General features: G+C 38.1%; 1 protein-coding gene across 1 annotated transcript; it reads right to left on the bottom strand.

Moving 5' to 3' along the window:
• Positions 1–2,511: 2,511 nt before the first annotated feature.
• On the bottom strand, positions 2,512–25,699 carry KDSR (3-ketodihydrosphingosine reductase). Its single transcript, XM_086740319.1, has 10 exons — positions 25,523–25,699; positions 17,952–18,041; positions 16,811–16,867; positions 12,746–12,811; positions 12,501–12,596; positions 11,219–11,410; positions 9,373–9,456; positions 6,347–6,430; positions 4,353–4,454; positions 2,512–3,997 (listed from the first exon to the last, which is right to left on the bottom strand). The coding sequence occupies exons 1-10, from the start codon at positions 25,628–25,630 to the stop codon at positions 3,878–3,880; spliced, it is 999 nt and encodes a 332-aa protein (XP_086596445.1). The 5' UTR covers positions 25,631–25,699; the 3' UTR covers positions 2,512–3,877.
• Positions 25,700–27,203: the final 1,504 nt, after the last annotated feature.

The following is a 27,203-nucleotide window of genomic DNA, read 5'->3' as shown; positions in this document are numbered from 1 at the left end:
TCCTCAATCCGTCTTTGATTTTGGCTCTCTGATAAGTTAATGAGAATATCTTTCTAGAAGATGGAACTTTTGTGATTTGAGATTTACTTTGCAAGTGAGTATCTAAGGGCTCTTTCTCCCCCCTACTATTATCTTGGAGCTACCTATCCACTTAAGCCCTCCTACCACTGAGCTGAAACATAATACAGTCATTTTCTATACAGCTGCATGCTCAGTGGTGGTACAGAAAGACAGCTACCGTAACTATTATTTCGAGCGTTTTCCACTGGGAAGAATGAGCATTACTTGGCTCATCAGGATTCACAAGCACGTCCAGAGAGCAGAAGCACTGGTTTTACTGGCAGTACCTCCTGCAATAAAGGCAGATTTTGTCAATTTAATCCCACTTTCATTATGGTTTGATGACACTGAGCCTGCTGACAATATTCAGTTGAATTCTTTACATCCTTCATCTGTTGTACACCTCTGCCCTAAACTGCCAAAATGGAGGAATGTATTTCCCCCTCTGCTGGCCTACAAAATTAAAAGGATGCTGCTGAACTAATCCCAGATTAAAAAAAAAAAAAAAGAAAGAAAGAAAGAAAGAAAGAAAGAACACCAAGCCCTGCAAATTAACTTATCCATTGCCCTTCATCCTCTCAAAGAACTTAGAAGTTACAGACTTTGTTGATTCTCCATTTATTTTGAGAAATATAAAATATGAGAACTAGTTTACAGTTCTGGCACAAAAATGATGAAGCAATAAGCACAAAGTTTCTTTTTACAAATAATGCTATATATTTTTACCATTTAAAAGTGCCTAGAGTTTTTCACAGCAAATAAAGTTTATTTACCTATATCTTTTTTCTTAGTAAAATATTAAATCTATTTGAATTGCACATGAACACCTTGGTGAAGTAAACTATATGTAAAGTTACAATAAAGCTGTACTTAAAGCAGACAGTCATTAGAAATTACATGGAATGGAAAATACTATCAAAGCCTAAATCGAATCTTAAAGATTGATCAAGAAAACAAGAGACAAGACACTGACTGATATGGCACAAGTGATTAAATTATTGACAATTTGACAAAAAGTAATAAGTCTATTTGAAGTTCTTCATGGATCTAATACACTGCTAAAACATTTCGATGCAGAGACTTTGTAACATTTAAACTGGCAAAACAGTTTTTTGGCTGCTAAACATTTTTCCACAAGATTACCAGGCATCTCCTTCACTTAATATTGGACCTTAAAATGAGTACATTGGTAGATAAAGAGTGTGCATAAGAAAACAAAATTTACACCAAAAGTTGCTGTAGTTGACAATTCACTATGCTTTGACAATAAAACAGTCAAAAAGTTTATCAGTTAAAATTAACTGCATTAACTTGCAACAGCACAATCTAGAACATTTAAAAAGATTGTTCTTCTCTTGTTCCTTCAAAAAACTTGCCTTGTTCCAATTTCCAGAGATGCTGAGGGGTTCAACCTACAGTTTTACTGTCAATGCAACCACTTACACTATGCAAAATCAGGCGACAACTGAAGTGTCTATAGATCAGAGCCATAACTTTTGTCCACTATTCTTATTCCTCCTTCACAGAGACTGGCACTGATTTATATCAATCATTACCTGGAGGACTCTTCAGTCAAAAAAAGAGTGATTAGTGATCTAAGATGTCCAACCTGAAATATTTTAAAGAGGCCCAGCTGCCATCGTGTCTTGTGTGTGCTCTGACCTTCTGGATTACGTTTCTTAAATACAAACCCTTTAACATTCCAAGTTGAAGATCCAAAAATTCAAGTATCCAAAGTCTTACTACTGGTTTTAAGTCCTGACCTTCAAGCTTGTGTTGATGTCAAGTTATTTATATAAGAATTTATTTTCAAACTACAGCACAACGGATTCACCCATTTTGGTATCTTCTGCAGGTGGTCAAGAGTATTTGATTTGCATCATAGCAAGAATTAACACAGATAATAGGGTCCAAATAGCATTGTTATGTTGCTTTAAGAAACACAGCAATGTTGACAATGGGTGTATGGTAAATGCTCCATTATGTCATTCACATTAAGCAGCACAGGAAACATATGCACACTAGATTTCTTTGCACTGAAGCCCAGCTGTTTAAAAATGCAAGAATACACACTATTCTCAAAATTAATATTATATTATAGGCATGCACAACTTCACAAATCTAAACAAAATCAGGAGGCAGGACCTAAAACACAGGCTTTGCGAAGAATTAAGCAATGCCTCAATGTTTGCAATCTAATGAAATTCTAACCACTTAAAATGAGAGTGTCAGTGTGACCCTCCCCCAAAAATATCTTTGCAAATCAGATATGAAAGCAAGTTTAGTCTATGTTAGTAATCAACTGTATTCAGAGAGGGAATAATAAATTACAATTTAAAGGTTTTCCAGTTAGCCACTTATTATTTTTCATCTCAGTTTAACTGAACACCTCTTCTTAAATAGAACTAGAGAATATCTTAACAAAACCAATCCATTTTGCTTCTTTTGTTGTTAAATCCTACTTTCAAGGAAGTGAAAGTGTGCAGTTTTACAAGTAATTCTAGATTCAAATTCCTGACTGAAAATGGAAAATACGACACTGAAAACACAGCAGTGCTAACAAATACAAAATATGCAGCTTTTGGAAAAAAAAGCAGCTCACAAGGCACTTGCTATAGTGGTCCATTAAATAAACAGTATACATAGTGCACCCTTAAAACATCATTGTTAAGCATCAAGCTTTTCAGTGTTAAACTTAAGATTTATCAGAAACAACCACTGTGTTCTGTGTATTCTGAAGCAGTTATTTGAGCAGCCTTGTTTCATATAATGTAAATGAAACAAAGTAGAAGTGGGGCATAGAAGGAGAGTATTTCAAATCATTTCTTATCACGTGAAAGTCTTTCCGTGTAGTGATAAAATTAAGCGTGGAATGCTATTCTGACACACATCCCTCCCGACCCCCTGCCCCACAAAAGCTACATTCCTGCTACTGGAAGAGCCTGGCTCATCATTTGCAGCTTTGAAAAATAATGTGCATAACAGTAGCATCAAGCTACTTTCCTTTCCAGAGCAAAAACTGGCAGATAAGGAAAAGTAAGTATCTGTAAAAATTGTACATTATTTCAATGGCTTAAAATGCTGAAAGTCATAATCAACACACTTGATACTGGTTTGTTTTTTTTTTTTTGTTCACAACATACTTCAAAGGCCAGCAGAGCTACAGACCCAGTCACATGTCCCAGCATTTCTCTGTGGGAATGGGTTCTTCATCTCCCTTTAGAAAGTATGCATATATTAAAACATACTTTTTAATTATTCCCAGACCGAGAAAGCTTGGATCATGTATCTTAAGGTTTCCAAAATTGCATGTTGGATAGAATAAGCAAAGCTGTCATTGACAGAAGGATCTGTAGATTGGCCAAAGGAAAAGTTAACATTCTAAATTAAAAACAGTCCCAAAATGTTAGCAAAAGGTACCAACTTGTTCAGGGGACTTCAATCTACTTCAGCCCAGCCCGTCATGGTACTTATTTTGTCTGTAAGCACCAAAGTGTGAAAACTTAAGCATTTGTCCAGAATTACCGCACATAGTCCATTCCTAAATTCTACTCTGCAGATCACTTACAAGTCCCCCAAATTCTCTCCAACTCAAATCACAAAAAAAAAAAAAAATCCTAGTCCTCATTCACACTTTTGCATAGTTTGGCATTTTCTGGAGTTGTACTTTTGTTTCCTTTCATAGCTTTTGAGGGGACTCATCTGTCACATATGCAAGAACTTCCAGTCTAAATCCTTCAGGAGAACACCTGAGTCCCACTTAAGCAGCAAGCTGTCCAGGACTGTCTGACATTCTTCTTTCAATTCAAAGTAAAGATTACTCAGTTTTATCTGTACTTTCAGATTTTTCCCTTTGCATCATGCAGCGACGAACTATGCTGTCAAAACTTCCTAGGTAAAACAGGCCAACAATGCGAAAAATGCCCATGCAAACAACCTGGAAACAGAGAGAAACATCATCCAATTAATTTAAGATCTTCGACTGCAGCATATTATTTGGTCATGAAATAAAAGAAGTTCCAGGCAGGCTATGTCATATAACCTCAAGGAAAAAAACTCCTGAAAACCATCACAACTATGTAACAGTTCAGGACTGAGTAGTAGGTAGTAATCTTAACTTTCCCACCAACTTGTGGCTTCAGCTTGAAAATACTACTTCAGTTTCCTAAAGCCAACTCTACAGTATTAACTGCCATATGATGAAAAAATAATCAGTGTTTGCATAATGTTCTACATTTTAAAGTATTTTAAACTATAAAAAACAGCAGCTACAGGGCCTTCCCAAGTCTTACCTGCTGAAGACCTTCAGTAATAGAAGTGACTGGTGACATTCCACTTGTTAATATTGACAACATGTAACCATCTGATCCAACAGAGCTGTTAAAGTTCCCTTGCTAGACAGAAGGAAAACAGTGATTAAGAGGAGAAAAAACTAATTTACCCAGCTGTGGCAAATCATGTGTCTTATTTCAACAGCTATTCTTGATGAACATAGCTGATCGATGTCACTAACAACAAATATTTGTATGTAAAAAAACATTAACACAATTAAGAAACAAAATATTCAAAATTGTTTTGTGCCATACAGCAACATTCCAAAAGGTGTTCACTTAAAAACAGACAAGGAAGCTAACTTCTCTTTAGAAAGAGGTATGCTAAATTACTGCAGATTTCTTTACAAGATAGAAAGGCTCTAAACTTCTTCTTGAAACATGTTTACTGATGGAGAAAATGCGTGGTAGTCTCCCCCTCTATAAATATATTTCAGAGACAGAATTACACCCTAACTCTGTCAGATCACTACTAGATCACCAATCACTACTGTAATTGTAGAATAAAATACTGCTTGCCTTTTGTTAAAATTAGTTTGCTATCAAATGAGATTTTGGCGTGGGGGTGTATGTCAAATGCCAGGTAACAGGTCCTCCTTCATCTACATCAAGCATTTGTGACTTGTGCTTCTCAAAATGGCAAGATACCCAGCCAACTAAGCAATTCAGCTGGCAGAAGAAGGGGACAGACACCAGGAAAAAGTTCTCTGGTTGACTGTTTTTTCACTACTCATCAGGAAAATTGCAGCTCTATAGCCTTGACTCCCAGGCTTCTCCCATTTGTTTCCAGCAGACTTTATGCTGGAAAACACTTTCTGAAACACTGGAGGACTAAATCTATGGAGAATGTGGAAGTGAAAGGAGAAGGTGGTTTTCCTGAACCAGGGTTAGGAGTGAATCTATGCAAAATAGTAGAGCCTATGAGATTTGGTTATTTCCCAACACACACCTGAGAGGACTACGAGTTCCCACAGTGCAGAGCTACCTTCTAATTTCTATTTTAGTCTCTCAGCTGACAGCTTGAGTGCATAAAGATCATGTTTGAACTAATATATCATCCAAAGTGCTGGAAAGCACGGTGTAGAAATACCAGATGCTTAAGATTAGAGAGGAGATTAGTTTTCCTTAAGCACCAAATCAAAATACAATGTGAGGCAGTACTCGCTTTAAAACTCACCACCCTAAAACCTGACATCTTTCTGTGTTCATGTGCTATATTTGGGAACATACTGTAAAAATTTCACAATTAAACACCTGCTGTAGATGTAAATCACATTCAAGATCAAGAGTATTTCGAACTGCAAAATAGTTACAGATTTTAGGATTCAATCTCTGTGCTTTGTAAACATGAAATTTCATGTTTGTTTCCATTCCGAGGGGCTTTATTAGCATTCCATAGCACAAAACATTAAAAAAAAAACCCTCAAAAAGGCAATACACCTTTAACCACTAAGAGCAGCATTTATGTATTTTAATCACTCATAAATCACATACTTAAGACATTAAAAGCCAAAAAGGCTAGATGACCTTCATTTATTGTAGAATTATTTTTATATGAACTCATCTTCAAGAAAAATAACATAGTCTAACAAGCTTTTGAGGTTAGACAAATGGTATTTCATACATAAAAAGTCAATACCGTTTAGTGCTTTAAAGTCAGTCATAATCTGTCTTTGAGACATTGCATCATACTGATGCATCATTCAGCTCTGTCTAATGTACAACTTCTGATACTTTTTAATTCCAAGAGACTGTATAAAATGATTTGTGGGCACAGTGGGAAAAGAATAATAAAGAAAATACTTCCTGTTCAAACTAACCAGCAAAGAGTACTCTTCCATGTAAATTGATTTTGCATTTAGCTTAGCCATTGTCTAACAGTCTTAAACAAGCATTACAGGCAATCCAAATCTCTCCAATGAAGAGTGTACTTTGAAAAGATAATTTATACTTACTATGGCGTCTTTGACTATAACTCTGGCAACTTGCTCTGCCTGGCAAACAGATGAGGTTTCAGAAATTAGCTTCGTCTCTAAAGGCTTTAGAAGAAAGACATCAATGTAAGTTTGACTAATGACACACATAAGGAAAAATACGAAGGTCAAATTTTGGCTTTTGGGTCTTTTGTTATGGATGACATTACTGTTAGCAAGTGCTATCGTACTGTCACCTAAAACATCCACTTAAAGAAATGTAAAAGCATTTTTATAAATAATAGTCTAATTTTATGAAGGGAAATGCCACCCTTTCCTTAACTAGTACTTTTTATTGCCAATAAGTGAAAGTGTTTTTTTCCCCCCAAGTATTTTATTTTCAGTAGAAGCTATCAAAATGCTTAAACTACGTCTTCTCAACACCTGTATTATGGGTTTTTTTTGGCCAGAAATTAAATAAAAGATAGGCCTGAAATATTTGAAGATCCTACAAAACAACTTTTTTTTTCTCCTTTAAATTTCTTAAGCTCCACACACAGGTATCCACCAAAATACATCACTGCACTTTATTTCTTCAAGTTTTAGAGCATTTATGCCATTTTTCCTCAGTAGAAGAAAGCAATTATGACAGTTATTTTAGCAATCACAATTTCTGTCACAAAAAAAAAAAAAAAAAAACAACAAAAACCACCAAGTCTGGTCTGTTACAAAAACAAACAGCAGAAATAAGCTTTAAACTATTTAGAAGCATGTTTGTCATTCATGTCCTTTTAACAAATAAAACAATGATGCAGCTAACTGCATAGCAAGCTATTTAAATGCTCAATATGTTAAGATACATGGTTCCGTTGATGAAGAAAAAACAGCACTACATTAGGGAGAAGAGTACTTGGTAGCAAGTTGACTTGTTGCAATGGCTAATTCAGTTGCATTTAATAACAAAATTAATTGAAGCATTCAAGCCTAGTCAAATACTGGGACTAGTTCAATTCTGAGATTAATACTTTAAAAAAGCACTTCCAGGGAAGAGCTGAGCAACTACTGGTTTCTCTCTCATTCTCAATTCGAATAATTACAGAAATTAAATTTCACAGAAATAGGCCTATTTCCAAATATCTGTAGAATTATAAATCCTGATTTCACTGACCAGGCTCACTGAAAACTAGGTTTGTTTTGTTTTTGGTTTTTTTGTTTTTTTTTTTTTTGTTTTGTTTGGGTTTTTTGTTTGTTTTGTGGGGTTTTTTTTTTGTTTTTTTTAGTATGTGTATTTTAAGGCAGGGGGGAAAAAAAAAAAAAAAAATCAGTGTTGTTGCCAGCAGAAATCACATACAATCACATACAAACACCTTTTACATGCAATGATATGGCTTATGTCATCAGATCTCCATCTCATAACCCCTATGTACTTTTGAGCTTACTGGCCAGTATGAACCAAATCTGAAAGAGATATAGGGATGTCAACAGTAATAAAATTCTGTAAGTTTGGGGGGAAAAAAAATAGGAGCAACAGATAAAGTTAACAACGTGTTGAGAGAAAGGCAGGCAGAAACCAGACATTAAATACTTGATCTGGCCAGTCAGCCAGCCAAACCACAGTTGGCATCTGGAAAGCAGTTACCCCAAAAAAACCCCCAAAACTTAATAATTAAACATAGGAAAGCTGTATCCTAGTTCCTGACATTTACTATATTCAATGCTTACAGAGAAAAATAGCCTAGTCCTAAAGAGATGCAAATGACAGAGACAGAAGTTCTAAACTAAGTAGCATTAAATAAATGCAACAACAATAAACGAGCACCTGAACTGTCTGACCAATGCGATATTGCAGAGATTTAAGATGCGCTATCACAACAGGAGCAAGTCACCCAGATTTAATGTATGCTAAAACAAAGCATAAGTCTTTGCTTAAAAGATAACACCTTTTTGACAAATAACATAAACCTGACTGAATCTTTTTTAAAGAGAAATCTTAGACGAACAGTACATTTTGCTGGTGACTAGATCTCCCTGAAATAGGCTATTACAAGGAAAAAAAAAACATCCCAGAGAGTATGCAAGCATCCGCAGCTGTCCAATTCTGACACTTTGTATGGATGTGTGAGAGTATACATCTAACACAGAGTATCTGTATCAAGAAATGAAGAAAGACTTGTGTTATACAATCCCTGCTGATTTCTATACAAAGGGTGAAAGACAAAATAGAATTTAATCCCAATTTCCTATTACACATGATGGGGCATCTTGAAAAGGCTGATCTCCTTCAATATCAGGTTTCTAGTTCATAGTATGCAAACAAAAATACACACAGTTTTCTCTGGCTACCTGGTACTTCAGTCTGAACAGAGGGTCTGAATGTAGTTTTTGGATTTATACTTCATATGTAGGGACATGCCAAATGACAAGAGGCGACTGAATTTTTGAAGGTCAAAACTTTCCTTTTCAAGCTAAGTCAAACGAAAAAGGCCTACTGCTGACACAGCCTTCTGAAAAGTGATACTGTCATTTGCACTACAAGCACAACGCAAGAGAGTTTCCTTCCTACTTTAATACTAGACAACAGCCGCTACTGAATTGTGTCATTACGTATATTCTTACAGCACGGTTAGTTTGCAGACTTCACTGAAGGAACTGAGGTTTATTTTGATCTGTCACATCTGTCAGAACAACTGCATATTATCAAAGACACGAAATAAAAATATTGGGTTTGGCTCATTAAGCTTTGATGTCAAAACAAATGGTGCTTTTACAGTTTACCATTCCACAACAATATCTCAATTGTGTACAGAAGGACTTTGCAGTATTTCAGAAATTAAAGGTAGGTGGTTTTTCCATTTAAAGTCAGAACAATAAACTACACAAAATTATCCTACAAGCTATTTAACTCTGACTAGTTAAGTTGATAAAACTAAAGTGTTTAAAAGTACTTCTTAAAATCTTAATATGCACTAATTTCAAAAGTACTATGCAAGTGAATGAAATCTGAAATGCATTGCTTACAATGAAGTGAAGCTTTAAAAATATTACAGTATTACTGAAGAACAGTTTACCTTTGTTTTACTTTCTTCTGCAAAGCCAGGTGTGTCAGTATCTGGAGGATAGGCCACTGTAACGTAGATATTATAAGGTTTTACCTGTATTTCACAAAAGTAAATGTTATCTTAATACTGACAGCCTTTACATGTCCCTCATAACTTAAGTTCTCTTGTACTGAAGAAATACAGCAAGCACGAATTTGAATTACTTCTAGTGTTAAGTCAACCTCATATTCAGCACTTGCAAGACTCAAAGCTTTGTCAAAGGAGAATGCAAAACAGCAAGGGTCTTAAAGAAATGGTTGTGTTGTTTTGTTTAACAAAAATATCTAAAAACTTTGCATTTGATGTAATTTGATGAATCTAAGCATTTTTAAGACATTTAGGAGGAATACGAAAGTAGTTTAGCTCTACAATGTTAACAATTTCAATTTTTAAAAAAGACTAAACCATTGCCAAATACCAGTACCTAGCATTCATAAACACAAGGCTCTCACTGAGGCTTATTAGCATGCTTTTTTTTTGTTGTTGTTTATGTCAACATATTTTCACTGCTGGAAAAATATGAGGAAAAAAAATTTAAAACTCAAATTTGGTATCTTTAAGAGAATCTAAAGAGACAAGAAAATAAGTGGAAAAGGTGAGGAAAAATGGAAGCTGTCATGTCAAGCATTGCCATGTCATTCTATGACATATATACAAATCCTTGTACATCACTTACTGCACTACTATTCACAAGCTACTACATTGCAAATCTGTACTCCAATACAAATAAAGAAGCTTTAAATGAAAATATTTAGGGGGCTAAGAGAAAACAAAGTGTTGTCAAGCACCAAGCATTATTATATTATGAAACATTCTATATTGAAAACACTTACAGAAATACCACATCACAGGTTCATAAATGCCCTATTTTAGTTTTGAATAATTCAGTCTTCACAAAAAAAAAAAAACCAACCCCTGTCAGCAGTCTGAAGACCCTGCAGTCACATTGTTCTATTTGGCAGGCCAGATGTGATTAGAGGCAGTTTTACCCCACCATGCCTACCCTGATCAAGGCACACAACTACATTGAACAGAACAGGGTAACAACAGGGACTATGTAAGGGTTCAGAACCAAACAGAGACACTTAATATATAAAGGCTTACCAACACTACTTAAAATATACATTCTTAACAGAAAAATAAGGCAAGTGATTTGCAAATTAATTTTACCTGTCTTACTACAATGTACTTACCAACCTCGTTCCACTGAATAATGAAAACAGTGCTTGTTTGGTTTTTAGTCTTGACTTAAGCATAAGCTTGCATCACTGCACAATAAAAAGCTCATATATACCAAAATTTAGAAGAGTGAACCACTGTCAATACTTTTTTTTTTTGTGGATAGTCCTTAAATTCTAGCTTGGAAGTTTTACTGTTTCAGGTGGTTCATAAACCACTTACCATGGCCTCACAAACAAGCTGGGAATCACTGGCCTGCCTCTCATGCATCCATGGGATCTTCAATATCAATCTGCACTTAGAGTCTTGAAAAAGACTTTTACTCAAAAGACTTAAAATTCCAGTCTTTTCAGGTAAAATAAAAGATTACAAAAAATGTCTGCACATGTGGTCATCTTGAGTTCTAGGAACAGATTCAATCTATTCCCTCTTATGCAATTGAAATCAGCTTAGTTTCTGCAATCCCATGCAGAGCAACAGGATTGTACTGCTGCCAAAAAACATCCCAACATAGCGCACACATTAGCAGTGCTGCACAAGACGAAAAGAGAACTATTTAAATGAAAATGTGCTGTGCTGCTAGTTAAAAAAATATTTTTGTTTACAATCAAAAATACTTAAATTTTTGCACACATACCTCCATTTGCAGGGCTTCAGCCAACCCTCGAAGAGCAAACTTTGTTGGAGAATAAGCTGTGTAACCAAATAGGCCTAACTGCCCAGCCTGAGATGATACAAACACAATCCTCCCCATTCTTCGTTCCTTCATGGTAGCGATTACTGCTCGACTCGGGTAAACACTACCCAGATAATTGACTGCCATTAGTCTCTGTACGAACGATATTAATATGGTATTTAAGCCACAGGTTCAGAATTCTTCAGTATTATTTATCCAAAATCCCTCTTTCAGTCTGTTTTAACAATGAAGTTCACGAGATCTGTAGTTCTATCAGCTGGCAAAAAACCCCAACTTTTCTGTTCTACAGCTTCATAAACTTCTTTATAGCTAAAAATCTCACTTCAAGACAAAGAAATCCAGTCTATCTATGAGACTTAATAGCATCCAAGATACTGATAATACTGTGAACCATATGGCCTTCAAGGAAAAAAAAAATATCTGAGGGAAAATCTAACCTAAACAGTGTCCAGGAAGCAATCCATTTACTCACGATGTATGGAAACATACTGAAATGAAAGTGTAAAGAGCTTTCTAAAACAGGAAAAATTTGATGTACTTATCATTTCAGATCTTTTAATCTTTGATGGATAAGGGAAAGTCTTTAATTTCGCTCTCTAGAAGACCTAAACCACAACTGATAGCCTATACAAGCAATTGAATGGATGATTCAAATTTATTATAAAATTATGTCTGTTTAGTATTTTCAGGTGTTACCTGTAGATGACTGGTGGCCTGAGGGCTGTGGCCATAAAGTAATCAAATTAAAGGGGGTTGGGGTATTTTTTGGTCTTTTCATCAGAGCAGCAGCTCCTCAAGCTGCAAAACAATTTGTGCATCTCTGAGTTGAACACTGGTAAGAGTCAAATTTTTCTTAAAACAGGTTACAAATATTTTAAAATAAAATCTTCACAAAAAAAAAAAAAAGAGACCATGTGAAAGTCTAGTGCTTTTCACAGTGCATTAAACTACAAAAATACATGCCAGGCTTTTTTTGCCATCTTGAGGACTGACTCTGTCCCTGTCCCAGAGGGAGAATTCACTGTTCTGACCCATCAATGGACCGACAGGAGAGAAACTAGAGGCAATCCTCGCAAATCTAAAGATACATTCTAACTCTGACAGTCACCACAAACCAAGTGTATCACTATTAACACAAAGTCTGCAAGGACACAGGAATGCAATCTAATTGTTAGAACGGTTGAATAAGAAATCATCATATAATAAAAGTATGCTCACTCACTTCAAAAGAATTCACTTCAATAGCCTCAAATTTTCCTGTAACTGATGTTCCTGCACAGTTTACAAGCATGTCAACTGGTCCCAGCTTCTCCTGAGCCTGGAAGTGGGGATAGAGGTTCAGATGTTCTTTATCAGGGAAAAAACTTCCAATAGCACAGCATCATTATAAGAAACTATTTCCATTAGAAACACATTACACACAGATAGTCTTCTTAAGATACATAAGTGAATCTGCTACTTCCTCACCTGTTTTAGAACATTCTCCACCTGTTCGTAGTCTTTAGATACATCAACAGAAATACACAGTACAACCTAGAAAAGGAAAGAGAAAGAACATTTTTACAACACACCAGGTCCATTAACTGTTGACTTCAAGCCTTTCAAAGTGAAACAAAATCCAGTTACACATTTGGTCCAGAAAAACAAGAAGTCTTTTTCACAGGACAGTTTGCACTTCTCCCACACCGGAGAAAGCAATCTTTGCCTGCTCCAAGCTCCTCCCCCTCACACACACGCACATTCTAGTACAATAAAAGCTGTATTAAGAATGAATAAGCAACTGAGGATCTTCAAAGCAGCTACTCATGTGCAAAGTATCATTTTTAGTTTTCTGTACTAAGACACACTAGGACACAAGTTATCTAGATAAGTTTTTACTAAACTATTCTAACCAAGGCAGTCAAAATTCCACAGTACTACATTTAACTTTCATCAGTGCTAACCATAAGTCAAACCATTTGCGTGGCTTTGGCTCATTTTTAAGAAAAATAATTTTTTTCCCACATCATAGAAAGGCATGGTTGCAGAGTGTAGCTCTGAAACTACAGCATCAGCACTGCAAAAACACTCCTCAAAAACCTATAAAGCAACTGTTAAAAAATTGCTAATGTTACTACTGGCAATGCACACTATCCACCTTTTTAATATTTTATTTTAATAGGAGTAAACTTAGTTGCATACTGTTTAATTGGGACATGTCAAGGACAAAACTAAAATAAAAATTGTATGAAAAATTGACTAGTTCTACAGTGTCATAAATATCTAAAAAGTGAACTAACAATGATATGTTTACTCCTTGTCTATAAATCAAAGATTATGGGTTTTAGTTTCAAAGACACAGAAAAATGAAAATAAGCATTGGCCTGAGGTGGGGCGGGGAAGGAGGAGAGGGCCCAGGCAGGACAGGACAACAAAAAACAGATGACTGTGACATAAGTTTTGTTGCAGTCAAAAATCAGACCCTGTTTTTCTTGAAGGTTACTGATTACTTTCAGCAAGATGATTTCAGAATCCATATTTTGAAGCACCTTCAAATCATCTTCTGGCCTTTGGGTTACCACTTAAAAACTGTAAGATCCCTACAAACTTCAGCTTGGCCAGGTATTTACAAATAAGCTACCCTCTCTCCTGAGCAATCAGCATAGCTTTACAGTAATTAATCATCTTGAAAAGAGAAGCAATCTTGTATCACAATAAAAGGAGGGACTCATGTATTCTTGTTCCAATTTCTATCCTTTCTGTCAATTCCTTTAAACTCAGTTTGAGGTGAAATAAAGTCATCACCAGCTTGTAATAAGTACCATAATGACCACTTGTCATGGAGCACGTGGACACACACACACACAAAAAAAAGCTTACCACAGTGTCACTAACTGCTTTGGCAGCTAGTCATTTGTCAGTTCTACCTCTGGTCACACTGCAACACCTCCTAGCTGCATAAACAGAATCTGCTTGCCATTCCTGTACAGCAGGTTGGCTATTCCTGCCTCCCAGCACTGTATGTAGTTGGACATCAGAGTAAACTTGTGGTGCAAGTTATTGGTGGGTCTGCATGCATCTCCCCTTAGGGCATTTATTACACTTTTGGAAATATTTCTCTTTTACATAAGTTTGAGAACAAAACAGCAGCTGAACAAAAATGACATCGATTTATTTTCTGGATGTCTTTGCAAGATCAGTGAGAAGGTTAGAAATAAAAACTCTGTATCAAAATTGGAGCAGTTGGTTAATAAATCAAGATTGCATAGATTAGTTATTCCTTCTGTGAACAACACACTCAGGAACTACCACAGCTTTTATTGACTACTGTCATGTTAAACAATCCACCTCTTTGATTCTATTATCATACATTCTTTCTTCTACTACAATATATTGAATACCTTCACTTCAGAGCATGCACTATAGATCCACACCTAGGACACAGAATATGCTGTCAGGAATAGGCTAATATCCCCAGCCCTGTTCCTCACTTGTTGTTCTAAATATTGCATGGTGTTGGATCACTTATAAAGCTTTCACAATAAAAGATCAATTCAACTCCCAATGAAGTAACTGGGAATATTCTTTATTAGGAAAGGAACTTAAGAAAATATTGCAAAAAAACCTTTAAGAGCAAGTATTTTGTTCCATTGCACACCTATACCCATGAAGGATGCACTGTCAACACTTTAAATTGCATGCAGATGTCTTTAAAAAAAGATTTGCCTAGTTGAACACTAAAACATACGTAGATGCCATACCCTTGTTGTCAGTGCGACTTAGTTTCACGTATATACCCTAGAGCTAAATGGTGACAGCATATGCTCCCATAAAAAATAATCTTTCCTTAGGGTCTTTGCCTCTTAGCTCAACATCTAGTAAGCCTAACAGTCTCTGTGTACATGATCTATATCAGACAACACCTTTCTCTATACTCCTTCAGCGATCCTTTTGTACAGCTTCCCTCAGTTCAGCTACCCTCACTTCCCAGCTTCTGATCTGCTGTTCCAGTGTGAGCTCTGCCCCAGACTCCCTGCTTTTTCCAGTTCTGTTCTTTGCATTTAGATCAGGCAGGCTTCCCTGTAACTTTCTCTACAACCCAACAACAGCTACAGAAGAGCCAGCCTGCCTATCACTCCCACCGCCTATGCTTAACCGGGCTGCAAGTCTACAGCTGCTTCTGCAAAAGCAGTCCTGTTCAGTCCACGCTGGAGCTTGCTCAACCTTGAAGGTACTTTCTGAGATTTTAACTGAAACTCTTATGAACATGCACCAAGTAATATTCCTTTAAGAAATCTGCATCTATCAAGCTTGGGCAGATTTTAACAAGAACATCCTGACACTGTGTTTGACAAGGGATTAACTTCAATGCTAAGCTTGGGAAACTACTAGAATAGCTAAAAGAAAATGGTTATTGGGATTAATTAATTATTTTTTTTTTTAAAACATGGGGAAAATACAGTTTCTCCTCACCTCAAACAGCTTAGTTTTTCAAATAAAGTTGATCTGAGTAAGGCAGCATGCACAGGGGAAAGAAAAAAAAAACACAACCAAAAAAACCAACCGAAAAAAAACCAAAACCCAAAACCCAGCTTGAGCCATTTGACAAAAATACAAGGAAGTGAAGACAGAATTTTATCTTATAAATGAAGGTATTAAAAAAATTTTCTATCAGCGAGTATTTGCATCAGCAACATTACTGCCTCCAAATATTCCACTTTTTCCATTGCCTCTTTTCAACATAACATCCAATTTATCAATTCAAATCCTTTTTCACAGACAAATAAATTGTTTGTACTTGTAATCATGAAACCAGCAAAAATGTTCTGGAACACAAGAAAGGAGAAGTCAAAGATGTTAACAGTCCCAATACTGTCTCCCCTTTCTCCTTGATTATTAGTACTCTGAAAAAATAATTTTAACATTTCACCTTGAAGCTGCGTACCTTGAGCCTAGTAAGCTTAGCTATTTTAAGCTAGTACCTCTGTATACTCCGAAATAGTGCCTTTATGCACGAGTGCACTATCTGTTCACCAAAGCAGCTTCAGTGTTTGGAAGTCTCAGAACTTCACAAGCTTAACTTGTGTATCTGTTACAGTACTTTGCCAGGAAAAGGAATACAAGTATGATGCAGGAAACTAGAACTGGAAAAAAATTATCTAAACTTCTTTCTCAAGAAGACAATCATTGTGTTTATCAATTGCAAAAAGCAAGACATTTGAAAAAAAATTTGGTTTTTCCACTTCATCCTGAAGAATGCAAACACTTAGAGTGGTAGTAAATTGTAGCTATCCAAAAAAAGCATACTACATGTACAGCTGAAGACATCAATCTTTTCCTCTAAGAAAAGCAGGCTAATGCACTACTAGGCAACATCAAATGTAGCAGAGTTCAGAATACCTCATGTAAGCAGACTGGTATTTTTGAAACAAAATATTGAGTCCTCACTCATTTTTGTCAAACAGCTTTGTTTTAAAGACTGGACTACTGAACTATGTTCTAGTGACTATCTTAAACAAAACACGCAACAGCCACTGTTAGCAGTGATCTTACCTGCTTGTCATTAACAGAATACTTCTCTATTTCCTTCTTTGTCTGCAACAGTTTGTTCTGAAACAAATACAAGAACAGCTAAAGTACTGCAGTTCTGAGAGCAATATTAGTTTCAGTATTTCGATAAGGCTTAAAAACATTCCCTAAACCCCCCCCAAAGTTATCCTCTACCAGTTATAACACTTTACTATTGTCATTTTACAGATTTATGAGAACTCACTTACCTGTTTTTCACTTCATTCTCTAAAGCCAGTAACGACTTCTGTAATAGATTTAATGCTTTTGTTTCATACAACTACACAGAGCACCTAAGACTGTAGATATTTTTTTTCCTCCTGTATTTTGGTTCTATTTTATATTTACGTAATATTACATAACTATTCTGAAGAACAATCACTGTCATGGAATTATAAAAATGAAACTAAAATCTGGTAAATTTGAGTTGTCGTACACCTTTCAAGAAAAATTGTGTTAATTCTGGCTGCATTCAAGGTTATGTAAAATAAGTTCTCAAGCGTAAGTAAATTACCAAAGACAGCTGGGACTGAGGCCCCTCCAAAAAGTTAAGTGCTTTTACTTCCTGAATAATTATTTTTTTCTCTACAAATAAAGTAACAACTCATTATGAAAGCAGAGTCATTCTAACTAAATTCTGAATACCTCTTAGTTAAAAAACCAAAGCAACCCTTTTTCCTCCAAAGCTGTCTTGATGAACAGTTTTTCACTACTAAGAAGTATGATATGACGCTGATTAGACACCAACATATTCTGTGAATTTTAAGATTTGCCTTTGATCTCCCAGTTGTCACTTACTGTAGAGAAATTCTACAATTTCAAAAATAAGGTTTTTCCCTTCCTTTGTCCTCTGCCATAAATCTAGACAGTGAAATAACGAATGCTGTTAACAGAAGTGATAGCACTGGCAGAGTTTTTAAGGCAAGCTAATCACAAATTCCACTTTGGGCTATGCTCCTTAAGAAGGCAGCCACCTCTCCTCTTCAAATGCATTAACTTGAAATGCTCTGGATCTTCTTAAAATACACACTGAAAAAGTACAAATAATTACACATTCCAAAATCATTCCCCACCTGTGCAGATTTTGTGAACAGAGTTTAGCCAGTAAAAATAAATGTACACTTACCTCATCTCTTGCAATCAGTGTTATGAAAGCACCTTGCTTATAACATTCAATAGCAATACATTTTCCAATTCCACTGGAGCCTCCAGTTACCTAAAGGTTAATTGAAAATAGGGGTTAATCCACCCCTTTCATCCCTTCTCCCATATAATAAGAGTCAAAGAAACATGAAAATTCTAAAAACATACTGAGATCAAAATATCACCCAATGAGAAATGAACACAGAAGATACTCAATAAGTAAATAAACTTTAGTGTATGAATGAAAAATAAGATCTGAATAGATTGATGAGTGTTTGTTTCTACCCCAAAATCAGTTTTACCTCAGTGTTATTTTGCTCATTTCTTATGTCAGGCACACTTAGACCTGCCCCCACGTGCTTTTGACTAAGTTCTGTATGTTGTTTCTACAAGCTGAAGTAATTAAAAGTTTGAAATCACTACTAATGTTAGCCATAATAATACAATTACATACTGCCCTTCCAAACCCGGTCACAGTAGAAATTATTTGTAAAATTAACAATTATAGATTGCCTGCTGAAGATATCAACACATAAACAGAAAATACCTTCTTTCTTGTTAAAAAAACACCATTAATTCAACAGTTGTCCCTCTCTAGAGTGTTTCTTAAGTCTCCCAATCTGGACCTTGAACTGTCCATGCCATCCCACAATTCCAGTTTTGCAGGGATGCCAGCACCTAAACTTCCATTGCCTTTTCTTCTTCCTCTAAACAGTAACATTGAATAGTCTTATAGGCAAACAGGAAATTAATAGTTTGTCTACAGACAAATCCAGGCTGATGACTACAGCCCTGTATCATATGTTGCAGGCGGATACACTGCCAAATTATACTAATACACAGGTTAAAATCACCTTAACACCTCTCTTACTACTCTCAATAAACCTACTTACAAACTTCATGTGGAACAAGATGTAGATGACAATTCTGACATCTCTTTTTGTCCAAAATAAAAACGTCTGCCTGTCTGACACTGCCTTTAGATGACTTGTTCATTTAAGCCCAGTCTCAGTCTGAAGTGCCTTCTGTCCTTAAACACTGGTATGTTCCTTATATACCCAAATTATTTGAATTTTCTTTTAACAGCGTATTAGGAGGCTATAATTGAGATAATACTGGAATAAAGTGCCTAGAAGCACTTATTGTAAAAAAATTATGTTGATTAAATGAGTTCTGAAATACAGATTTCCTAATATTTGGAAAAATATGTGATTCAGACTGCTCTGGAAATTGTCATTTTTGTTCTTTATCACAACCTTTCAAAAGACTTCAGAGAAAGTAAAGTATCACCTGCATTTTAAGTATGAGAAAATGAAAGCATTGAGCTAATTAGTGGAAGAATAAAGATCCTCAATCTCTAACTACACACGCTATCAGAAGATTTGTGTTGTCTCCTCATATGCCTCAGAGTTTTGTTGTCAGAGATGCATTACCTTAATATTCTTTCCACTCCTGGAGGCAGTAAAGTCAGAAAAGCCACAAGTACATTCCCCTGAGTCACTAAACTCTTCTTGTATATTATCATTAACCTTCAAAAATAGCTTTGTGTAAATCAAATAATCCCAGCAAAGAAAGATTTACAACATGGTCCATGGTTTCTGACTGGTTCGTCTGCAGTCACAAATGGGCCAAGAATGGGTGTAATGTTCACAAATACTAACTTCAGCTCTTTAGGTTTCCTCTATTATTAGAGATAAATACTTCAGCTCAGCTTCTAACTGACTGCAAGATTAGCTTCATACACACTGACCTTTGAGGATGACTCCAAGATGCATATCCTGTTCTGGAAATGTGAAACCTGGTCTGTAGCATTCTGAACCAAGAATGACTGCTTTCAAAGTAAAAATGAAGTCCTGAAGAGTGTGTTAGTTAACGATTTGGGACTTCAACAGACCCCCAGAATTAATTTAACGCTTCATGATGGAAGGAAGTTAAGAATTTCAGTGTGTTCCCAAAATGTCTTGCAAGATTTCAATACCTCTCTGAAAAGACTAAAAAACTCAGTTTGATACATTCAGGCAGACCTCAGTTCCATAGCACTAGATTTTCAACAGCAGTAGGTACACCAGCACATGAACCAATCAATGTGCATGGAAGACTGCTCCAGTTTCAATTTTTGGCATAGCACTGAGAGACAGCTGATTACTACCTGCACAAACTGCCGAGTATCATGAGCAGGTCAACTACACCAGTGCTTTGAGGAATTCTTTGAAGGTGAAGGTACTTGCACCAAGCCTCTGGCGTGTCAGACAACGCTAACATTTATTTCAGAAAGACAAGGTCTGAAGCAATGCAAGAAATGGAAAAAGAAGGTTTTATTTGCAGTCACACCCAAGAACACAGAGAGGGCTCATGTCAGATAGGTCAGTGACAAAAGGCAGTGTGAATTACCTGGGAACTTTAGCATTTAGGTAAGAGGCTGTTACTAGTATGTGTAAGGTTGTTACTAATATGCACATCTTTCAGCAACATTCACCATGAGCACCAATGTAACAACAACAAAAAAATCCCTAACACTAGTGAAAACTTTGCTTTGAGCTACAATGATGCTAGCCTAAGCAAATCTATGAAGTCTGTTAGGTAAGTTAGAACATCGAAGCTCAGGATTAAAGGAAGAGCACACATCTACTCCATTAAACAAGAGACGTTATTACAGTTACTTACCCTTCTGGCCAATAGTTCTACAGTGCTACTGCATTTCATTACAATGAGATAGTTGAATTGCCACTGATCCCATTTTTAAATTTCACTGTAACCTAACCTTAGAGGAGTTAGCAAAAATTAAAATCTGGTCACACAAACATAGACTAATTAATTGACAGGAAGGGCCAATTAAATCCTAGTATTAATTCAGACATTCGGAATGCAATACTACCAACCCTTGAGCAGTGTTATTTAGTGTTTCCTGTGTCTGAGAGAACAGGTACCAAATCAGCCATTCCAAAAATGGCCCAGCTCCAACTTCTTGAGCTACGATCCTTGATAACAGAGTTCAGCTTCTAAGGATCATAGGGTTTATTTCTGCCTTGATAAATGGAGATTTTGGGGTGAAGCACAGAGAATTGCTGTGTCTAACTTCCAAATTTGAGATACTGGAAATTTGCTTCAATTTATGAGACAGTCCAACCCCAAACTAACAGAAGTGTCATCAGGAATGATCAAAATCAAGACTTGACTGATACGGTACCTCCAACAGAGCTTATTAACTTTCACTGAGCACCGGATGCAAGCTGGCCTCATGCTTTTAGGCACTGCTCTGACAGAAGGTATTTAGTTCTACTGGAACAGAACATCCCTGTAATCTACAGTAAGTGGTTAGTATGCCTGCCTAGACTCAAAATAACCTCTTGTCAAGCCACTCGGATGCATCCAAACCACAGATCGTATCACTCCCAACACAAGAGCTACAATGCTGAGACACCAAGATTGGCTGTCCTTAAAGTTGAGCACAGTCATCAAGCTGGACTCTGTACCGAGGCAGTGAAACTACTTCTAGACTAGAGATGACCCTTACACATCTGGATTTGGCATGATCATCCTGAACTATGTGCAGGCGAAAGGCCCTTTTCAATCTGAATAGGAGATAGTCCCAAGCAGAGAACATCCTTACGTTTCCTGCCATTGTCAGTCCACAGACTTTGATAAACTGCATTTGTATCACTGATATCTTGGGGTTTTTGGTATTTTTTTTTTTCCAAAATTTTCAACTTGGTTTTAGAAAGATTAAGGCTGAAACAAGGAGTGGAAGGTTAGCACTGGTATTTCAGCAAAGACAGACTCATCACTCATTAAATTTACAGAAGGCTGCTTTTGCCCTAACATCTTAAGTTTTTGTTGCATTCTGCTCTATCAAGCAAAGTACTTTTGTAGAGAAACAGAAAGAAAGAGCAGAGAGAACATGTGTAGGGCAGGTGTAACACCCCTGACAATAGGATGCAAATGAGCAAGATGCACATGAGGCAACAATGACTGCCTTATTCTATTTTCATTCTCCTGTCCACTATTAGAACCAGCTACCAAAATAGCAGCTTATTCTTACAGAATAGGTGATGTGTGCTAGTATGTAGCCTGAGACCCAAGGAGAGAGTTAAAGCCAAGGGCAAAATAAAAGATGTATAAATTAGACTTCTGGATTTGGAAGCAGCAGCACTAAAATAACTTTTATAGCCTTTATTTGAGAACACTTGCTAGAAACAAAGCAAGTAGTATTAAACAGCCAAAACCCACTTTGTTTTAAATAAGCTAAACCTAATGTTTTAGCCAATTTGACAGCAGAGAAGTCTTTTTTTTTTTATTTAATGGTGCTCACTGAGATCACCAAAATACACAGCAGATAGGAGGAGGGGAATAAACCTCACAAGATTAGACTCTTAGTAATTTGGAGTCCTGTAAACTCTCACTCTGAGTAACAGGACTATTCTTTTCTAAGGAAAGGAGACTCCTATGATCATGATTCCCCCAGAAAGCATGCCTCACCTAACACAACGAGCACTTCCATCATGCAAATGACTCAAAGAGGACACAGAGAAAAAACTTACAAGGTCTCTGTTTCAAATTTCTATCCCAAAAGGCAGCCAGTCAGTTACTTTAGCCAAAACCCAAATATCTAGTAAGCATAATTGTTAGGAGTGAAGAGAAAGACTTTTTATGAAGGATTAAGAGTGAAAAGAACGCTGACTTAAGTTGAAAATTCAGTAATCGGTATGTAATAGCATCTGAAGTTGCCCAGTAATGTTCTTTCAGAAATGTAACGTATTTTCAGGATACTTTCAACAGGCCCCCAGTAAGAAGAGTTTCTAAATAAGATTGACATTTTCTGCTTCAGAAAAACAACTTACTCAAGTACATCTTGAAAAATTTTATTTACTGTGCAACAGTAATCACTTGCCCTCTTGAGAGGGCTTAACCAGCTAAATACACATTTTTTACAGGTCTTTATTCCTTTATTCTTTATATCAAGACTGGGTTTAACTGAGGCCTGACAAGATTACCAAATGTTAACCTATAGTCTTTCCTGAATCAAGTAATAAACTAAAAAGAGTTTAGATATGCAGACCACTTAAACAGATTTTTATACTTTTTTTTTGTGAGAAAACTTCAAAGAATTCCTCAGATAATTTTAGTCCTTAAATATTTTCATTAAGTCTCTCCATCATTTCAGCAGCAGAGAATACTTACTCCCAGTATACTATGTAAGAAGTCACTTTACACATACAATGTGGAAAGCCTCCTTGAAAAAAATTTCTGATTTACAGTACCATTATCCAATACTTTTCCTTATGCATTACACTAGAAAATTTGAAAACTATATTTACAGGTGTCCAGTGTTATTAACAGCATCTACAAACCTAAGAACTATCAAACTCTGAAACAATTGCTCCACATTTTGTTAGCTTGCATTAATACTTTAAGAGCATAAATAAAGTCAAAATAAAACAAGTATTTCTGCCAGTGGTGACACCAACAAAACTGCTTACCTGCAGATTTTTATTTGTATCATCAAGTAAAATACATCTACAGCCTTTTCCTCCACCAATATATACTAATGTAGTTACTTCTCTAGCTGGATTCCTAATTTTATAAGACTTGGAGGAATACTGTTTCTGAGACTTTCACTTGTATCAAATTGAGCTTAAACTGCTAATACAATCAGTGGCAGTGGCGATAGAGAGACTTCCCCAACAAGAATATTCTCATCATTTTTAATGTGAGCTTTTTAAAATGAACCATTCTGATCAGAAGAATCAGCACAGCAGCTTTTTAAGAGTTTATTCACATAAAGATGACAAAGCTTGAGATAATCACTTATATAGATAACCAAAACAGCAAACTTTTCGAATAAAATACTTGAAATTTTTTACTGTTTGCTATTCTATTTCTGCATAAAAGTCACAGAAGTCCCATAAATCCCCTTCACCTTTGCTTTTACGCGGTGTTGAAGGGTTCCTAAAACCCTATTGAAGGGTTCCTCCTTAACAAGCATTACTTCTGTGGGAAGAGCCATAACCAGAGAACCTTAAATCAAGCTCGAACACACGTCACACAGTATATGATGCTGTAAAGCCAGTTACAGCACCCAAGTAACACCTATTGCATAAAGCAACTTGGGAATACTGTTGCAACTCTGACAGTTGTCAAGGTGTCAATTATTCTGGGGACAGCTCCATCCTCCAAAGAGGAGCTTCAAAAATAATAATAAAAAAATCAAAATCAAAACCAAAAAAGGCACCATACTCAAAATGGTGCTCAAAAAAACCCCAAACCAACCAACTTAGAGTAGCTGTAACTTCACTTGCACCCAAAAGGCCTAACTTCTGGATTATCGCAAACTCCTGCTGTAATAAAGGGCATCTGCCAGCGCTACTTACCCCTCAAAAGCTAATTTAACCAAACAGTAAACTACAGCTTCTCTGGACAGAACATACCCTAGGGATTTAAAGCTAAATTAAAAGAGCTGATTCTAGGGCCCTGATTCTTTCAACTGCTTCATCCAGTTGCTCTCACGTGTCCAATTTCACTGTTTTGTGATCCACCTGGAAGCAACTGGGTATTGTTCCACTTCCTTCCTCTCCTGCAAGCCACACATTCATATAGCTTCCAGGGGTGTATTACTCGTGCAGTGTTTCAATAGTATGCTCTTCTGAAGACTTCCTTCTACCATCTTACTACAGATAGTCCAAATAGTGGTCATAGACATTGACATCTATCTACTCAAAAGTCGAGAAGGTGAACGAGTGTCATCTGACCACTTCCTTCATATTAGTCTTCCCATTTCTCACATCTGACTTGGTTTTTAGACCAAGGAAACCATAGATTTTGCCTTTTGTCTATGAGCGTACACACCACTCAAATATGCTAAAAGAAAACAAAACTCAAAGTAACCAGTAACTTCGAGAGTATAAAAGGAACATCTCAAAAAGTCAACATTAAGAATAAAGACGGTTTGCATTTCTGGTGACTCAGAGGATCGCCTTAAGCCAACCGAGACAGACAGCGGTTGTCAGACTCATCAGTGCAGGTTATTTCCTTATCACTCGGACCTGTGGCTCCCATGTTTTGGTAGCTTGGGGTGCTACAACCAGCTGCCAAGACTCCCTGCAGACCAGCGAGCACCCTTAACGCGAAGCCTCCCCAGCGAGGGCCTTTGCCCCCAGCCCCGCTCCGGGGGCCACTGAACACCCGCCTGCAGGGATTCACCGCCCGCACGCCACTGCCAGAGCCCCCCCGCTTCCCCTGACCGAGAAGCTTCCCCTGCTCACCCACCCTCCACCCCGCAGCGGGGCCGCCATGCCCCCCCGCCCCGGGTGCCAGCCCGGCTGGCAGCAGCGGGACGCTCCTTGCCCACGGCCCTGCGCGCCCATCTCGGCGGCAGCGGCCTCCCTTCTCCTCGACCCGCGCGCCGGCCCAACGGACAAAACGGCCGAGGGCAGCTCGCGCGGAAGCCCCCGCCGCCTCCGCCTGGCAGGGCGCGTCCGTCCCCGTCGTCCTCCCCCTCCCCCCCCCGCCACGCCTCACCCCCCCCCCTCCCCCCGCCAACCGGGGCCCCTCACTCACCACGACGTGAGCGCCGGGCAGCTTGAGGGGCTTGGGGCTGATGAGCGGCGACACCATGTAGAGGAGGAGGACGAAGGCCACGATGAAGGCGACGGCCAGGAGCAGCATGGCTCGGGCTGCGCTGGCGGAAGGGTCGCGGCGAGAAGGGGGCGAAGCCCGTCAGCCGGCTCCAGCCGCTTGCGGGAACGGGGGGCGCCGACCGCCGCCCGCCTGCGCCGCGGCACCTGGCGGGAGGGGGAAGGCGCTGCCACGGGGCGAGCGAGGAGGAGGAGGAGAGTCCGGCCGCCACTCCGCGACCTGATTGGCTGTCGGGGCGAGCGCGTGCCTCCGCGCTCGGATTGGCCAACGAGACGGGGGAAGATGCCGGCGGATTGGCCGAGGGGCGGGACGGTGTTCGGAGATTGGAGCCCGAGGGTGTTTTCAGGGTCATCGTTGGAGGCAAAGGGCGACGGGGAAGAGAGAGCCCCTCTGGAGGAGGCGGGAATCGGGCAGCGCCCCCTAGGAGCGGGGCGGAACGGGAGCGCTGCGCCTGCCGCCCTGCGGGGTCTTCGCTCAGGGCGGGAGGGGCTGCGCGGGGGGCGGGGACGTTCCCCCGTCACGTGGGGCGGGCGGTGGCTTCCCGCCGAAAGGAGGGGGCGGGGCCGGGCCCGCGGCGCCATGAGGGCAGGTGGGGGGCGCCCAGCCGGTACCCGGGCCGCGGGGGCGGCGGGAAGGTCTCTCCGGAGGTGGCCAAAGGAAAAAAAAAAAAAAAGGGGATATCAGTTAAGTGTGGTGATATTAAGGACTTGGCGTCCTCATGTGCTTAAAAAAAGTCTTGAATATTGAGCACCTGTTTGTACACGAGCTTTTTAATGCGTTGCCCGAGGTTACCGACTGACGCGATTAAAATGGTGTCAGAGGGTTCCTGCGCCTCGCGCTCGGGAAGGGGCGAAAGCAGAGAATGCTCCCTGGCAGGGGGAACAGCGCGTGTCAGCGAGCTGGAAAGCATAAACGTTGTGTGAAAGATAATCAACTGACTTTACCACAGGCAGGTGTTAAACCCTGTTTTGCATCGTTGCCTCCAGTAGAAACAGATGTGGATTCTGGGAGACCTGAGGCTCAGAGTGGTTGAGCTCCGCCGGTTTCTGCTGTCTGCAGTTGAGAGTTAATGCTGCTCCCTTGTTCTAACATCTAAATCAGTTTTGGTTTTTTTTTTTTCTTTTTTTTTTTCAGCATGCTGTTCCCTGCTGGGTGAAACTACAGGTTTTCCATGTTATTCACATGAAAAAAAAAGAAAAAAAGCATGGTTTTCAGCTTTAAGGCGTAATAGTAGAATAAAGATTAAAAGAAACAAAAACCCCTTCTGGAGCAGTCAAAATAAAGTAATTCTATATATCTGACTTAGATATTTAGATATGTATTTAGTGTAAATGCTTTTTTTTAATTTAAGGTATAATTATTTTTAATTGAAAAACTCCTTTGAATTACTTTTTCTTACTAGTTATTATGCAGCTGTTGACTTATACAAAATAATTTACAAAAAAAAAAAACCCCGAAAACGCAAAAACCCCTAGGCAAGAGGGTGTGCAGAAGGGCGTGAAAATAATATTGGAGAGGAGATGAGAAGCAGCGAGTAGGCGGAAATGGGAACAGAGATGTGGGCAGGGATTATGCAGTTTTCAAGGTGAGAACAAAGAACCTG

The sequence above is a fragment of the Chlamydotis macqueenii genome, chromosome 2 (genome assembly GCF_036417535.1).
Source record: "Chlamydotis macqueenii isolate bChlMac1 chromosome 2, bChlMac1.mat, whole genome shotgun sequence".
Classification (NCBI taxonomy): domain Eukaryota; kingdom Metazoa; phylum Chordata; class Aves; order Otidiformes; family Otididae; genus Chlamydotis; species Chlamydotis macqueenii.
This window is presented reverse-complemented; position numbering and strand designations above follow the sequence as displayed.